The 17,254-nt window shown below is 39.2% G+C and overlaps 1 protein-coding gene across 1 annotated transcript; it reads right to left on the bottom strand.

Moving 5' to 3' along the window:
- Window positions 1–13,912: 13,912 nt before the first annotated feature.
- Window positions 13,913–14,839, bottom strand: LOC311176863 (olfactory receptor 2T27-like; the record flags this gene model as incomplete). Its single annotated transcript, XM_084242503.1, has 1 exon — window positions 13,913–14,839. The coding sequence occupies one exon, from the start codon at window positions 14,837–14,839 to the stop codon at window positions 13,913–13,915; it is 927 nt and encodes a 308-aa protein (XP_084098629.1).
- Between the last annotated feature and the right edge of the window lie 2,415 nt (window positions 14,840–17,254).

Here is a 17,254-nt window from a genome sequence, read left to right as displayed (position 1 = left end):
AGCTGCAGCAGGAGTTTGATCCCAGACCAGGGAGGTGACCCACATGTGCAGCACACCTTTCCTATCATGCCCACTGTTCTACTCAGCAGTGTATTTCAACCTGTTGTGCTCCCCACTCTGTCTCTGGTGAATTCTCTCAGCCCACGCACCTCTGGCCTCTACCCCAGTTCTTATATGCATAAATCAATAAATATTTTTAAATAAAATAGTAATAATAATGTATGTTGCTTAGGACTATTTAGTTTCCTATTAATTGGAGTAAAATTACATATGATTTCTAAGGCACCATTAGAAAAATATATAAAGTTCAATATACTTGTTAAGGGAGATTATAAAAATGAATCCATACACCAAATTCATTGCACCTAACATATATATAAAACAATTAACTGATGGTTAGGGAAAATAACACAGAATATAACAATAGAGAACTGCAATGCCACACATTCAACAAAGGATAGACAATCCACAAAGAAAACATTAGATATAGACTACATTATAGAAGACAGCCAATCAAATATTGAGTAGACACATTCTTCCCACTTACACACAGAATAGTCCCCATTGCTGATTACATATCAGCCCAGAAGACATTTCATAGAAAATATGTAAAGACAAATATATTCACACATCTTTCCCTAAAAAACAATATGAACTAGAAATCAATTACTAGATCAATACTTAAAATTCACAAATATGTAGGACTCCCGGTGGCGCAGTGGTTGAGCGCAGGGTTGCAAAGCTGCCCACAACCTCTACAGCATCGGTCCGATCCCCGGCTGCTCCCCGGCCACCGAAGGAGGGTCCCACATGGCGCACAGACCTCTCCTGCCGCCTGCTGCTCCCCTCAGCAGTGTACTTCATTCCTTCTGCCTGCTCTACTTCCCGCTCTGGTTCTGGTGAATTCTCTCACCCTCCCGCGCTTCTGACTGTACCCAGTGCTTGTATAAATAAATTAAAAAAAAAAAATCTAAAAAAAAAATTTTAAAAAAATTCACAAATATGTGAATATTAAACAACTATGGCCTGAATAACCACTGATCAAAGAAGAAATCTATAGAGAATGATAAAATACTTGACACTATTGAAAATGGGAACACAACATATGAAAACTCGACATGCAGTCAAAGTAAAAATAGACAAGTTTATAACAATACACATATCCATTAGGGAAAAGGAAAGGATTCAACATTTAAACATCTGAAAAACAACCTAACATAAAATTCAAAATTTGGGGGGAAATGGGAGGAACAACAGTCCAAAATTCATAGAAGGAAGAGAATAACTAATGTACAAGAAAACAAACATGAATAAAAGACTAGAAAGGCAATGGAAAAGTACCATGTAACTAAAAGTTAGGTTTTAGGACAGAAATAAACTGATAATTTTGGTAGTCAAAATGACAGAGAAAGGGAGAAGGCTGGAATGAAAATATCAGAAATGAAAGACAAAAAATTAGAAAAAATAATAAGAAACAAAGAGGGCCATGTGTATTATGATGCTCATATAATAAGAAATTGAACAAACTAGATAAGAACAGAAGGATCAGAAGCACCATAAACATAACCAGCTCAACATCAACTCATCCAGACAAATGCTGGAACCTCCAAGCCTGCAAGCAACTACATAATAGATCTGAGCACTTGAATAAGTCAGAAAAGGCCTGAAAAAAAAAGAAAGGTAGGAATTAAGGAAGAAAGGTAAAATAAAACATAGCAAGGACTCCCTGGTGAAGAAGGGAGTTAAGACGCAACCTATGAAGCTGTCCGCAGCTGCAGCAGGAGTTTGATCCCTGGCCAGGGAGCAACCCACATGGCACAGCAGACGGCTCCTGACTCAGCTTCTACTCTCCTCAGCAGTGTATTTCAGTCAGTCTGCCTGTTCTGCTCCCACTCTATCTCTGGTGGATTATCCCACCCCCTACGCCTCTGGCCTATACCCCAGTTCTTGTATGCATAAATAAATAAATCTTAAAAAATAAATAAATAAAATCATAGCATCAACTGTAGGACAAGTCAAATAATTTAATATCCTAAGATACTAATAAAAATATTAAACATAGCAATAAAATAGGGAGAACTCAAACAGAATATGGGCAAACATATATAACACATAGGCACAAGAATCCAAGGGTATATGACATCACAAGATTAGAACTACTACCCTGAGTCTAAATGAAAAAGATATAAGACAGAGATTTCAGAATTATAATAAACTGACAGAGATAAAAGAAACTTCAGAAAGCAAAATAATAAAAGCAACTCCGAAAGGCAAGTCAAAGTAATACAAGAGAACTCAGAAGACCTACTCAAAGAGATACAACTAAATTCAGAAGAACAAAGAAATGAGCTCACAAAAAATCAATGAACTCAGTGTGGGAATTCAAACTTTATAAGAAAATAACAGCAATTCATGATGTAAAGGGCTCAATAAATTAAACCAAGAACACTCCAAAAGCTATGTAAGTAGAATAGATAAAAGTCAGGACTTAATCAGTCATTTAAGCAGTAATGCACTAGGCACCTAGGCAGAAGAAAAGAGAAGAACAAGATATAAAAAAAATGGTGAAGAGGCAATTCAAGAGACAGCTGACACCATTAAGAAAGCCAACATAGGAATAATGAACTTCCCAGTAAAGGAGGAGACAAAGGGAAGCACAAAGGGTCTGTTTGGGGGAGTAGTAGAGGAAAACATCCCACACCCAGGAAAGGAATTAAATACTCCACTCCATGAAACTAAATGAACAGCTGATTAGCTACATTAACAAGATCTACAAAAACACACAGCAAAGTGAAACTAGCAAGAGTTAAACAACTATGAAAAGAATATTTAACGTGGCTAGGGAGGCGGGGGGGAGCGGGGGAGCAGGAATCTTACAAAAGTATTCCCATCAGGCTTACATTAGACTTCTCAGCAGAAACCTACTGGCAAGAGGAAAATGGGATGATGTATTCAAACTACTCAATGATTAAAAACTTCCAGCCAGGAATATTATACCCTGCATACTCTCTTTCAGATTCATTTGAGAAATAAATACCTCTAAGACAAACAAAAGCTGAAGGAATATGCAAACAACTGATTTCCCCTACAAGATATGTTTCAGGGAGCACAAATATCTAAATCTCTGTGAAGAAAAAACACAAAAACTAAATAAGGATACAAACAGCAAGAATCAAAAAAAATGAAACATAAAATAGCAATAGTAAATGCTCACATACCAACAATTGCATTACTTATAGAGACAAAACCAGTTAATTGAAAGGTTAAGAACAGCTATTTGGATCAGGGTGGGGGGCCGGGGAACCATCTTTCTGCTTTCTCCGGTGGATCAATCTGTGCTCCAATATAAATACAGATTTAAACAGAATGGTTAGAAAACAACCATAGGAGAAAAAGGGACCCAGTGAAAAGGCAGTGACAGCCGTACTTACATTTTAACTTCCAGTTATAAAAAGCAATCAAAAGACAGGGTGGACATTATATAATGATCAAGGAATCAATATATAAGGAGAACATAAAACACATCTAAATCTATATGGATAGACACCAAAGAAGGAGTACTGAAGTATATAAGTCAACTGTTAACAAACTTCACAACAATAATTGGTCACAACACAACAGAGGTAGGGGAATTCAACACCCCACTTACAGTAGTGAACAGATAAATCAGACAAAAAACATCAACAAGGAAACAATAGCCTAAAGTAAGTAATTAGACCAGATTGGCCTATTAGGCATTTATAGCATCAAAAAAATCTGAGTAGGGGAATTCAACACCCCACTTACAGTAGTGAACAGATAAATCAGACAAAAAACATCAACAAGGAAACAATAGCCTAAAGTAAGTAATTAGACCAGATTGGCCTATTAGGCATTTATAGCATCAAAAAAATCTGAGTATACCTCCTTCAAATGTGCACGTGGAACCTTCTCCAGGACAGAACACATATCGAATCACAAAATAAATGTCAATGAAATCATGAAGATTGAAATCATATCAGTTGAAATCCTACCAGATCACAATGGTATCAAAATAAAAATCAAACACAAAAACAGGGGGAAAAACTCCAACATGTGGACACTGAAAAACACACTACTGGACCATGATGAGGTTAACGAAGAAACCAAAAAAGATATTTAAAAGTATGAAAGCAAAGACACTATGTATCAGAACCTTTGGGATACAACAAAAGCTGTACTAAGAGGAAAAGTGTGTAGCAACACAGGCTTACAACAAGAAACAAGAAGATCTCTTATAAATATTTTAACATTTCAGATTGAGAAATAGAAATAGAACAAATTAAACAAAACTCAGTAGAAAGAATAAAAATTAGAGCAAAATAAATGAAGTAGAACTCTAAACTATAAGGGCAAAGATGAATGAAAACAAAAACTAGTTCTTTGAAAATATAAAATAGACAAAACTAGACTTAGATCACTGACAAATAAAGGGGGAGAAAACTATTAAACAAAATCCAAAAAGAAAGAAAGGTTACAACAAACACATGAGAACTACAGAGGATCAAAGAGACAATTATGAACGTCTTTATCAAAAACAGTATAGAGGTAGGGCCTCCCCTGGTGGCGCAGCGGTTGAGCGCTGGGCTGTGAAGCTGCCCAGCTGCCCGCAGCCTCTGCAGTGCCGGTTTGATTCCCGCCCACCTGGCGAGGGTCCCACATGGCCCACAGACCTATCCTGCTGCACCCGCTGCTCCCCTCAGCAGTGTATTTTGTCAGTCTGCCTGTTCTGTTCCCCGCTCTGGCTCTGGTGAATTCTCTCACCCTCCCACACTGCTGACTGCACACAATGCTTGTATAAATAAAGAATAAATCTTTTAAAAAAAACAGTATAGAGGTTGCTCAAGTTATTAAAAACATATATACCATAAGACCCCACAATTGCATTCCTAGGTATAGACCCACGGAATACAAAAATACAAAAACATTTGAAAGGCTATATGCACTCCTATGATCACTGCAGCATTATTTACAATAACCACATTATGGCAAAACCTAAGTGTTAAATGACAGAGGAGTGGATTAAAAGATGTACTGTATATAAACAATAGAATATTATACATCTATAAAAAAGATGAACTCGTACCATTTGTGACAACATGAATGTGACTGGAGGGGATGATTCTAAGTGAAATAAGTCAAAAGGAAAAAGACAAATGCCGGATGAATTCATACATGTGCAATATAGAGAAACAAAACAAAGGAACTGATAGTATATCCCAATAAAGGGTTAGGATGAATCTATTGAGTTTTAATTTTTTATAAAAATTAACTTCTTTAGATTTGGTCAAAATATATTTTTAATTGAGGGCCTCCCCAGTGGCGCAGCGGTTGAGCGCTGGGTTGCGAAGCTGCCCGCAGCCTCTGCGGTGCCGGTTTGATCCCCGGCTGCTCCCCGACCACCGGAGGAGGGTCCCACATGGCGCGCAGACCTCTCCTGCCGCCCGCTGCTCCCCTCAGCAGTGTACTTCCGTCCTTCTGCCTGCTCTGCTCCCTGCTCTGGCTGTGGTGAATTCTCTCACCCTCCCGCGCTTCTGACTGTACCAAGTGCATGTATAAACAAACAAACAAAACAAACAAATAAATAAATAAATAAAACATGCCTCTATAAAAAAATATATTTTTTTTAATTGAGTACAATAGCTTTACAGTCTTGTTCATGATGTTTGGGGTAGTACAGGAACTCTCTCTTCAGGTATAATCAGCATAGTAAATTTTTTGTTTGTTCGTTTTTTTGGTTTTTTGTTTTTTTTTACATTTTTTTTGTTTTTTTTAATAATTTTTTTTTATATTCCCCATACAATTGCAATCCCCTTATTTTGATGCCAATCACTCCTCTCCCTGAACCCCACCCCAATAGAGTGTCTCTGGTTCATAGTTTTTTGTTGATTTTGATTTTCACTTTCTTATGGTTATTCATTTTCCTGGTCCCTTATTTAAGTTTTCTAGATTCCTGCTATGAGTGAGACCATCCGTTATTTTTCTTTTTCTTTCTGGCTTATTTTGCTGAGCATGATCCCTTCCAGCGCCATCCATGTTGCTGCAAATTGCATGTGTTTATCTTTTTTGAATGCTGAGTAATATTCCATGGTGTATATGTAACACATCTTCTTGACCCAGGCATCTATTTTTGGACATTTGTGTTGTTTCCAGAGCTTAGCTATTGTAAACAGTGCTGCTATAAACATTGGGGTTCAGGTGCTCTTTGGAATTGATGTTTCTGTGTCCTTTGGGTAAATACCTAGGAGTGGAATTGCTGGATCATATGGAAGCTCTATGTTTAGTAGGTCCAGAAATCTCCACACAGCTCTCCATAGTGGTTGGACCAGTTTGCACTCCCACCAGCAGTGCAGGAGAGTTCCTTTTTCTCCACATCCTCACCAACATTTGTTGTTGCTAGTTTTTTTAATATGTGCCATTCTCACTGGTGTGAGATGGTATCTCATGGTAGGTTTGATTTGCATTTCCCTGATGACAAGTGATGTTGAACATTTTTTCATATGCCTGTTGGCCATTTGCATTTCCTCCTCAGACAAGTTTCTTTTTAGCTCTTCTGCCCGTTTTTTGACAGGATTATTTTCTTTGTTGTTGTTGAGTCTCATCAGCTCTTTGCAGATTTTTGTGATCAGTCCTTTATCATTAGTATCGTATGCAAAAATGTTCTCCCAGTCGGTGGGGTTTCTCTTTGTTTTTGTTATTGTCTCTTTTGCTGTGCAGAAGCTCTTTAATTTGATGTAGTCCCAGCTGTTGATCTTTGCCTTCACTATCACTGCTTTGGGTGATGTGTCTGTAAAGATGCCTTTGATGTGCATATCACGTAGTGTTTTGCCTATATTTCCTTCTATGTATTTTATGGTTTCAGGTCTTATGTCTAGTTCTTTAATCCATTTTGAGTTGATTTTTGTGTATGGTGTGAGGTAGTGGTCAAGCTTCATTCTTTTGCATGTAGCGATCCAGTTTTCCCAGCACCATTTATGGAACAAACTTTCTTTGCTCCAATGCATAGTCTTTGCTCCTTTGTCAAAGATTAGTTGACCATAAATCTGTGGGTTTATTTCTGGATTTTCTATTCATTCCATTGGTCTGTGTGTCTGTTCTTGTTCCAGTACCATGCAGTTTTGATGATTATGGCTTTGTAGTATAGTTTGAAGTCTGGGAGTGTGATGCCTCCATTCCCTTCTTTTTTTTTTTCAGGAGAGCTTTGGCTATTCGGGGTTTTTGGTGATTCCATATGAATTTCATCAATAATTGTTCTATTTCTTTGAAGAATGACATTGAAATTTTGATTGGAATAGCATTGAATCTGAATATTGCTTTTGGTAGATGGCCATTTTAATAATGTTTATTCTTCCAATCCATGAGCAGGGGATTTCTTTCCATTTCTTTGTGTCTTCTTCTATTTCTTTTAACAGTGTTTTATAGTTTTCTTTGTATAGGACCTTTATCTCTTTTGTTAGATTTATTCCCAAGTATTTGATTTTTTTTTTGTTTTGATAATAAAAGGGATGGTTTTTTTTTATTTCTTCTTCTTCAGATTTATTGTTTGTGTATAGGAAGGCTATTGACTATTGCGTGTTGATTTTGTATCCTGTCCCTTTACTGAACTGATTGATGAGTTGAATTAGTTTTTCTGTGGAGTTTTTGGGGTTCTCTATATATATTATCATATCGTCTGCAAATAGTGATAGTTTGACTTCTTCTTTTCCTATTTGGATTCCTTGTATGTCTTTCTCTTGTCTTACTGCTCTGGCTAGGACTTCCAGTATTATATTGAAAAGCAAAGGTGAGAGTGGACATCCTTGTCTTGTTCCAGATCTTAATGGAATTGCTTTCAGGTTTTCCCCATTGAGAATGATACTGGCTGTTGGCTTGTCATATATGGCCTTTATGATCTTGAGGTATGTTCCTTGTATCCCAAGAATTTCAAGGGCTTTTATCATGAATGGGTGTTGCACTTTGTCAAAAGCTTTCTTAGCATCTATGGATATTATCATATGGTTTTTATATTGCTTTTTGTTGATGTGTTCGATTACGTTGATTGATTTTTGGATGTTGAACCATCCTTGTGTCCCTGCATGAATCCTACTTGGTCGTGGTGAATTATCTTATGGATACATTGTTGGATTCTGATAGCTAAAATTTTATTGAGGATTTTTGCATCAGTGTTCATTAGGGAGATTGGCCTGTAGTTTTCCTTTTTTGTGTTGTCCTTGTTCGGTCTCGGTATTAGTGTAATGTTGGCTTCATAGAACGTGTTTGGTATTGTCCCTTCCTTCTCAATTTTTTGGAAGAGTTTGTGAAGGATAGGCACTAATTCGTCTCTGAATGTTTGGTAGAATTCATTTGTAAATCCATCAGATCCTGGGTTTTTTTTGGGGGGGAGGTTTTTGATTACCATTTCAATTTCGCTGCTTGTAATTGGTCTGTTTAGGTGTTCTATTTCTTCTTTATCTAGCTTTGGGTGAGTGTAGAGTTGTAGGAATTTGCCCGGCTCCTCCAGATTGTTGAACTTGTTTCCATATAACTGTTCATAGTAGTTACTGATTATTCTTTTGATTTCTAATGTGTCCGTTGTGATTTCTCCTCTTTCATTAATGATCCTGTTTATTTGTGCTTTCTCCCTTTTTTCCTTTGTGAGCCTGGCTAGGGGTTGGTCTATTTTATTGATTTTTTCGAAGAACCAGCTCTTGGTTTTATTGATCTTTTGGATTTTTTTTTTTTAGTTTCAATTTCATTTATTTCTGCTTTGGTTTTTATTATTTCTTTTCTTCTACTGGATTTGGGGTTTTTTGTTCTTCTTTTTCTAGATCTTTGAGCTTCGAGATTAGGTTGTTTCTTTGAGTTCTTTCTTGTTTCTTGATGTGAGCTTCTATTGCTATATATTTTCCTCTTATTACTGCTTTTGCTGTATCCCATACATTTAGGAAATTGGTGTCCTCATTGTCATTCAATTCAAAGAATTTTTTTTTAATTTTATAGAGGCATGTTTATTTATTTATTTGTTTGTTTGTTTGTTTTGTTTATACATGCACTGGGTACAGTCAGAAGCACGAGAGGGTGAGAGAATTCACCAGAGCCAGAGCGGGGAGCCGAGCAGGCAGAAGGACCGAAGTACACTGCTGAGGGGAGCAGCAAGCCGTAGGAGAGGTCTGCGCGCCATGTGGGACCCTCCTCTGGTGGCTGGGGAGCAGCCGGGGATCAAACCGGCACCGCAGAGGCTGCGGGCAGGTTCGCAACCCAGCGCTCAACCGCTGCGACACTGGGGAGGCCCCCAAAGAATTTTTTAATTTCTTCTTTGAGCTCCTCATTAGTCCAGTGGTCTTCCAGCAGTGTGGTTTTCAATCTCCATGAGGTAGGAGAGTTCCTTGCCTTCTTTTTATGGTTTATTTCTAGTTTGATGCCTTCATGGTCAGAAAAGATGGTTGGTAGGATTTCAATCTTGGTGTATCTGTTGATGTTTGTCTTGTGTCCCAGTATGTGATCGATCCTGGAGAATGATCCGTGTGCACTTGAGAAAAATGTGTACTCCTTTTTTTTGGGGTTTAGTGCTCTATAGATGTCTGTTAAGCCCAAACGCTCTAGTTCCTTATGTACAGCTTTAGTGTCTTTACTTATTTTTTGTCTCGTTGATCTATCCATTGTTGATAGTGGTGTGTTGAAGTCTCCCACTATGTATGTGTTTTCTCTGATGTCTGTTTTCAGAGATGACAACAGTTGTCTGATATGTTTTGGTGCTCCTTCGTTTGGTGTGTATATGTTACTGTTATTTCTTCTTGAAGTATTGTCCCCTTGATCATAATGTAGTGACCATTGGGGTCTCTCTTTATCTTTTTGAGTTTGAAATCTGTTTTATCTGATATAAGGATAGCTGTTCCTGCTATCTTTTTTGGTCCATTTGCGTGTAGGATTGTTTTCTATCCTTTAACTTTGAGTGTCTTTTTATCTTTTGTAGCTAAATGTGTTTCCTGGAGACAGCAAAAGGTTGGGTTTTGTTTCTTAATCCAGTCTGCGACTCTGAGTCTTTTTATTGAAGAGTTTAGTCCATTTACATTTAGAGTTAATATTGATATGTTAGCATCAGTATTTGCCATTATGTTTGTCTTTCCTTTGATTTTATTTATTTATTCTTTTAATAACTTTTTTTTTGGCCTTCTTTTGTTGTTATTCTTCCCTCTGAGGTTCTGGCTTTAGGACTCCTTGTAGTATTTGTTGGAGTGGGGGTTTAGTCGTAATGAAATTCCAGAGTTTCTGTTTGGCTGGGAAGGTCCTTATTCTTTCTTCATAGAGGAAGGAGAGCTTTGCAGGATAGAGTATTCTTGGTTGGCATCTGTTTTCTTGGAGTCTGTTGACTATGTCTCTCCACTCTCTCCTTGCCCATAGTGTTTCTTTGGGGAAGTCTGATGTCAGCCAGATTGGTTTTCCTTTGACTGTTATCTGTTTCTTCCCTCTTGTCAGCTTCATTATTTTTTCCTTGTCCTGGAATCTTGGGAGCTTTACTATTATGTGTCTTGCCATATTTTTCCTTTCGTCGTGGAAGTTTGGTGTTCTTCTTGCTTCTTGTATATCAATTTTCAGCTCCTTCTTCACGTTTGGGAAGTTCTCTTCAATTATCTCTTTGATATTTTCTCTGTTCCTACATCTCTCTCCTCTCCTTCTGGTATTCCTATAACTCTTATATTTCCTTTCCTCATGGAGTCAGATAGTTCCCGAAGTCTTTCTTCGGTCTTTTTCCTTCTTACTTCTCTTTCCTTTTCTCTTTTGGTTCTTTTTATTTCTGTGTCTTCAAGAGTACTTATTCGTTCTTCCATTTCATCTATTCTGCTTTCATTGCTTTTCCCAGAGTTCTTTAGTGCCTCCATTAATTCTTTGATCTCCTGCATTTCTTTTACTTCCCTCTTTAGGGACTCAATTTCATTCTTCTGATCGTTGATTTTTTTCCCTTATCATTGTTTTCCTTTATGAGTTCTGTCATTTTTTTAATCATGGCAATTTTAAATTCTCTTTCTGGAAGGCTCAGAAGTTCTTTCAAGTTACTGTCATTGCAGTCTAGGGGGCAGTTTTCTTTTTGTGGTGTGCTTTTTTCCTGAGGAGTTGTTAGGTTGCGTGTGGTTCTTCTACTCCCTACTGTCTGTTTTCTAATTTGCCATATGCATTGGGACACTCTGTTGCTGGGACTGGCCAGCATCTTGGGTGAACTTCTCCGCTCCCCTCTGGCTCCTCCGGGAGCCATCTGTCGGTTTCAAGCAGTCTTTACTGAAGAAAGGTCCCTATTCTATGGGGTGTGGGTGATTTTTTTTTCTGGTCACTAGGTGGCGCCAGAGATCTCTCCTAGTGTCCTTGGGGAGCTGTTTTTTTCACCCGTGGGATGGGGAACAGAGTGGGAGTGGTGGGGAAAGCCTCAACGGCTTTGGGGTGCTGTGTCTGCCTTGTGCCCCACCGTCGTGAGGAATCCACACCCCGAATTTCATGCCCCGGGTCTTAGTTCCAAAGCCCTCAGGTCCAGGACGCAGGCTGTAGCCCAGTTCAGTGTCCACAGAAATGGCGCCTTTTGCACCCCGCTCCCATGTCCGGGTGCCTGGTTTCTGATTACTCAGTGAGGGATATTCACCTCAGTGAGAGCCCCCGCATGTCTCCCCACAAGCCTAGGTTGCCGGCGCAGGTACCTGGGCAGCCACAATCCGCATTTGCTTTTCAAGCAAGCCGCTTTCCCGCACAAGCTTACTGGCTGGCCTGGGACTGTGTGCAGTTCTCCGGGAGTCTTTGTTTTTCTCTAATGGCGGCTGAAGCCGTTTCCTCACCTCTGCTGCGAATCCTGCAGGGTTCTCCACAGCTCCAGGTCACGGGGTGTGGTGGCTGAAATAGTTCCTTTCCACTCACAGTCCTGCTTGCTGCGTAGTTTGTTCTTGTTGGTTGTTTTAGTGGTTTTTTTTTTTTTTTGTTTTTTCCTCCTTTCTGTTGGTCAGAGAGTGCAGACTTTGTGGGTGGGGGAGGGTAGCAGGGTTCTGAGCATTCATCCCTTCTAGTCCTCTTTTATGGCAACTTTCTTCTTCGGGTAGTTTGCTGGAGTCATCCGTTTATCTTCCGTGTCCCAGTTCTCACTGGGACCTGCTGCTTTTCCTCCCTATTAACATTTTTTTAATGGGAGAGCTTACTCGCAGCGTCTCCTCGCCGCCATGTTGATCTGCCTCCTTAGCATAGTAAGTTTTTACATAGGAAAGTAGTTTCAAGCTTTTCTAAGATTTATAATAATTTAAATTTTGAGAATTTTATTGACAGAATATTCTATTACAATCTATGAAGCTTCGAGAACAATAGAAAATTTTATAATAGAAATCTTTCAAGTTGAATCTTCCAAGCTGACACAAACAACATTGTATACATTGACATTTTATTAAATTTTACAGTGAAAAAATAGAGGATCCAAACAGACCTTTTTCCAAGGAAGGCATAAAGATGGCCAACAGCTGCATGAAAAGATGCTTGTATCCCAAAGGTCAGGGAATGTAAACCGAAACCACAAGCTGCCCCATCAGACCTGTTAGAAAAACTGTGTAGCCCCTCATCTGTGACTTCACTCTGTGCAGTGGCATGGAAATATACTGAGAATATCATATCCACTATCATTATAGTAATAGTATGATCTTTCCATTTTATTGTGTTGTTTAACCTCTTAATTCATCTTATTTATAATATTTAACATAGCTATATATGTTTAGGGAAAATATGGTTTATATATGCTAGCTACAATCTGAATTCTAGGTGTCAACAGGGCATACTAGGATGTCTCTCCTGCAGAGAAGTGGGAGAGCACTAAAATGAAATAGACAAGAGACACATCTAGTGCTGGCAAAAAAAAAATGTGGAGAAAAGGGGACACACCTGCACTGTGGTTGGAAATGTGTATAACCACTAATGGAGGTCCCACAAAAATTAAAATAAAGCAGCCATATGAAGCAGCAATTCCCCATCTGGGTATTTATCCAAAGAAAAAGAAAACACTGATTCAGAAATATATGTTCACCTATGCTCATCACACCTCACACACAATGGGAATAAATTAAGGTTCAAATGATGGATGGGTGGATACTGGAAATAGGATGTGTGGCTATGTGTGTGTGTTTGTATAATGGAAAACCCTCAAACAATTTTTAAAAGATGAAAGACAACATGGATGGACGTATAGGGAATAATACCAGGGAAAATAAGCCAAACATAAAAAGACAAATAACCTATGAGTTCACTCACATGGAAATCTAAAAGCAAATAAGACACAGTGAAAGAAAGATGGTCACAGGTGGAGTGATCCTGGGGATGTGGTGAGATGCGTGAGGGGTCAGGAGGCTACACCCTAACAGTAAACTTGCTGTGATTCAGTGATTACTTTACAAGAATATGAATGTACATCACTAAGGTGTATTCCTGAAATACTATAATACTTCATATCATTTATTAGTCAATATAAAAACTGCAAAACATTGTATATTAACACACATAATGTAGAAATAAATTTTTGCTCAAAATTCCAGGTCAGGTTATTAGAGCAAGCATTGTTTTGGGAAATGTCTTAAAATTTAGAACAGTTAAGTATTTTAAAACACACATTGTATCACTTACAATGATAGATTTTGAACACATGTAAGTCCTAGTGCAGAAGATTGCTTAAGGGCATCACAGTTCCTCTTTCTAAACACGTGCATTTTGAAAATACATGATAAATGTTAAAAAAATTATGATGTTATAATTTATCATAAGGTATGTGATTACATATATTTCCCTTTATTTCTCAACAGAACTGTTTACTAAGATGAATGTATAAACACATGCTCTATTCCATTTCAAAGCAAATGGCAACGTATTATGGGTTTACATTACATACAAGAAAACTCCACATTCGTCATACTCTGAAAACCTTCCTAAATGCTCTAGTGACGTCCTTGTTCCGCAGGCTGTAGATGAGGGGGTTGAGCATGGGTGTTACGATGGTGTAGATCACAGAGACCACTTCTTCCTCTACAGGGGATTGGTAGGACTTTGGCAGAAGGTACTTGATGGTGGCAGCCCCATAGAAGAGCAACACCACAGTCATGTGAGAAGAGCAAGTAGCTAAGGTTTTCCTGAGAGCCTGGCCTGTTCCCATGCCCAGAACAGTGGATAGTATGCTTCCATACGAGCCCAGAATGGCTGAGATGGGAGGTAGGAGAAAAATTACAGCAGTGACATAAACACCCTTTTCGTACTGAGAAGTGTCAGCACAGACCACTTTCAGGAGTGCTGGGATCTCACAGAAGAAATGATGGATTTCCCTGGAGGCACAGAAGGGGAGTGACATAGTATAGACTGCATGGATCAAGGCGTTCAGCAGAGCACACAACCAGGTCACAAGCACCAGGAGCACACAGACCCTGGGGCGCATAAGGATGGGGTAGCGCAGAGGCTGGCAGATGGCCACATAGCGATCATAAGCCATGACCGCCAGCAGAAGGTACTCTGAGCCACCAAGGGTGGTGAAGAGAAACATTTGGAAGCTACATGCAATGAAGGAGATGCGGTGGTCCCCAGACAGAAAGTCCACCACAATTTTGGGGACAAATGTGCAGATGTAGAGTAGATCCATGAGGGACAGCTGGCTGAGCAGAAAGTACATGGGGGTGTGGAGAAGAGGGTCAGCCCAGATGAGGATGATTATTATGGTGTTGCCCAACAGGGCCACCAGGAGATCCAGAACCATGAGTGTGAAGAGGACCCAGGGCACTGGGGTGCCGTGGAACAGATCCAAGAGGATGAAATCACTGCCTGAGGTCTGGTTGCTCAGCCATGCCATGCTCATGCTCCTATTTGGCAATTTGCAAATTTTTTTAAAAACATACTTCACAGTCTATAATAAAATTTACCAAATAAAATCATACACTGCTTTCTGATATCTCAAATTCATTTATATCCAAACGTATCATCTTGTTCTTTCAGGAAAATAATATATGTGCCTTTCACTAACAGTCTTAGAGACCACACAAGACTCTATCACACACAGAGAATCTCTTGTGTGCTATGTTTGGGTCAGGTGCTTAGTCCTCTTTCTTATCGATAGGATGGAGCATGTACGGACAAGGTGCACAAACTTCAAAGTGAGAATAAAGGCAACCTATTATCAGTTACTTCTTTTCCACAATGACTTCCAATTAACTCCAGAAATCTCACGTCTTGGAAAAGGGAAATAATTTTTTTCTCTGTGGATTCATTTTACAAACACATAATTAAATAGGACTTTTGCTTGAAGCTGCACAGTTACAGTGCGTTTTACAGATCTAGTCCAAGAAGCAAGCTGCCTGGGGAGGAGAGTACAGAGGACTCAGGCGTGCAGACCTGGACACAGTGACTCTGGAAAGGAAGAGGGTCCGAGGGCAGCAGCTGACATAGAGACATGCCTGGCGGGAGCAGCCTGCACGTGGGAAAAGCGCTTCTGCGGAAAGCAGAGTGGACTCACTGCTCTGCTATGGGAGCACAGCAGCAACTACAGGGCTAGAAATCTCCAGGGATTTCCCCTCTCCTTTCTTTTCTTTCCTGCTTGGATTTGTTCCAACTTGAGCCTAAAGCAACTTCTGAAGAGACAAGGACAGGGGAAAGCACTTTCCTGAGCGTATCTTGGGCTTCAATTCTGTGTGAATGAAAATATTCAGGTTGTTATAGTGACAAGCTACTTTTTTTCCTAGAAAGGATGTAAAATAAAGAATTTTCATATATTTTAAGTCATAATGAGAAAACAAAAAAGCTTCATATTAAGATCATATCATTGTATCACTGAGTGCTGAAAGCCGCTATTGCAGGTGGCATCAGTGCTGTTCAACAACATCCAAAGCCCCTTGTGAGGTGCCACATAACTGAATTCACAAAACTCTAATACACAGGACAGGAATGACACCTGCTGTCCCTGCCCACATACGCAGCACCCACAGAGAGATGAAATGGAGGTAGCGGTGTGCAATCGTGTGGACTAAGTTGGGGAATCTATACATGAACAACTCACAATCCCCACACAGAATTTGGTAGATTTGATGTTATTTTACATAAAATAGTTTGTATTCTATTTCAATAAATAAGGGTATGCAAGGTATTTTAAAAATAAAATATCTTTTAGAACATCAAATATACCAGAAAAAGTGGGGGGTATTCCAAGGCCCTTCATTACCACACCATATACAAAATTCAACTCTTTCCTCAACCTTTACATTCCCAGGGAAATGAACAGCATACAGTGAGAATTAAAAGAGAACCGTACAGTCTGCCACCCCACAAAGACATTCATGGAGCCTGAAATTTTCCTTATTTCTAAGAACACAGGGCAGTCACTAGCTTCTCAGCTTCCAGAGAGAGCTAAGGAATGATTCTTTTTGATCAATTAATTTTGTACCGATGTATTAAAATGACCTTTATAAGGAACTTAACATGCCACTTTTTCTAAATACACTTTATTGGCCTCCAAAAACACCAACAGATTATTTCCAAAAGAGGTTCCTGATTAATGTATATGAGGCCCATCAATGCAAAGCGGTAAAATACATCATGCAAGTTTGTATTTTGATGTTTACTGAAAATATGGTTCACATGGGCCTCCCTGGTGGTGCAACGGGTTAAGCACAATGCTGTGAAGCTGTCCGCAGCTTCTGCAGCACCAGTTCAATCCCCGGCTGGCCAGGGAAATGCCCACATTGTGTGGCAGACCTCTCCTCTCGTGCCCGCTGCTCCCCTCAGCAGTGCTTTTGATCAATCTGCCTGTTCTGCTCCCTGCTCTGTCTCTGGTGTATATGCTCACCCTCCCGTGCCTCTGGCCTGTACCCCAGCTCTTGTATAAAAATAAATAAATCTTTAACAAAAAAAAAATATGGTACACATTAGAAGAGGGACACACAGAGGCAGATACAGACGAATCTATGTATGTGTGTATGTGTACAGAATCCCATGAAATACTACCAATGAGAAAAATTAACTGGTAGTGAACTCAATTACATCCTGAAAAATGATCTTTTTTAACTGAGGCAGGTGAGTAACAATGAAACCAACAAGCAGTGTGTGTTTAGAGAATATCACGGGGAAAGCTCATACAATTTTACTTACGTGCATCATGTTAAGTGCCTTCAGTGTTCAAAAAGTCTTTCAGATAAGACTGTGAACTTGGAGAGAGACAGCTGGTATTACACGTTACATCTCTTTCGTACATAAAATTGACCTCTTCCCTGAACTC

The sequence above is a fragment of the Talpa europaea genome, assembly GCF_964194135.1.
Source record: "Talpa europaea genome assembly, chromosome: 9".
In the NCBI taxonomy this organism is placed as follows: Eukaryota; Metazoa; Chordata; class Mammalia; order Eulipotyphla; family Talpidae; genus Talpa; species Talpa europaea.
Note: the sequence above shows the minus strand (reverse complement) of the source record. Positions and strands in the feature narration are given on the sequence as shown.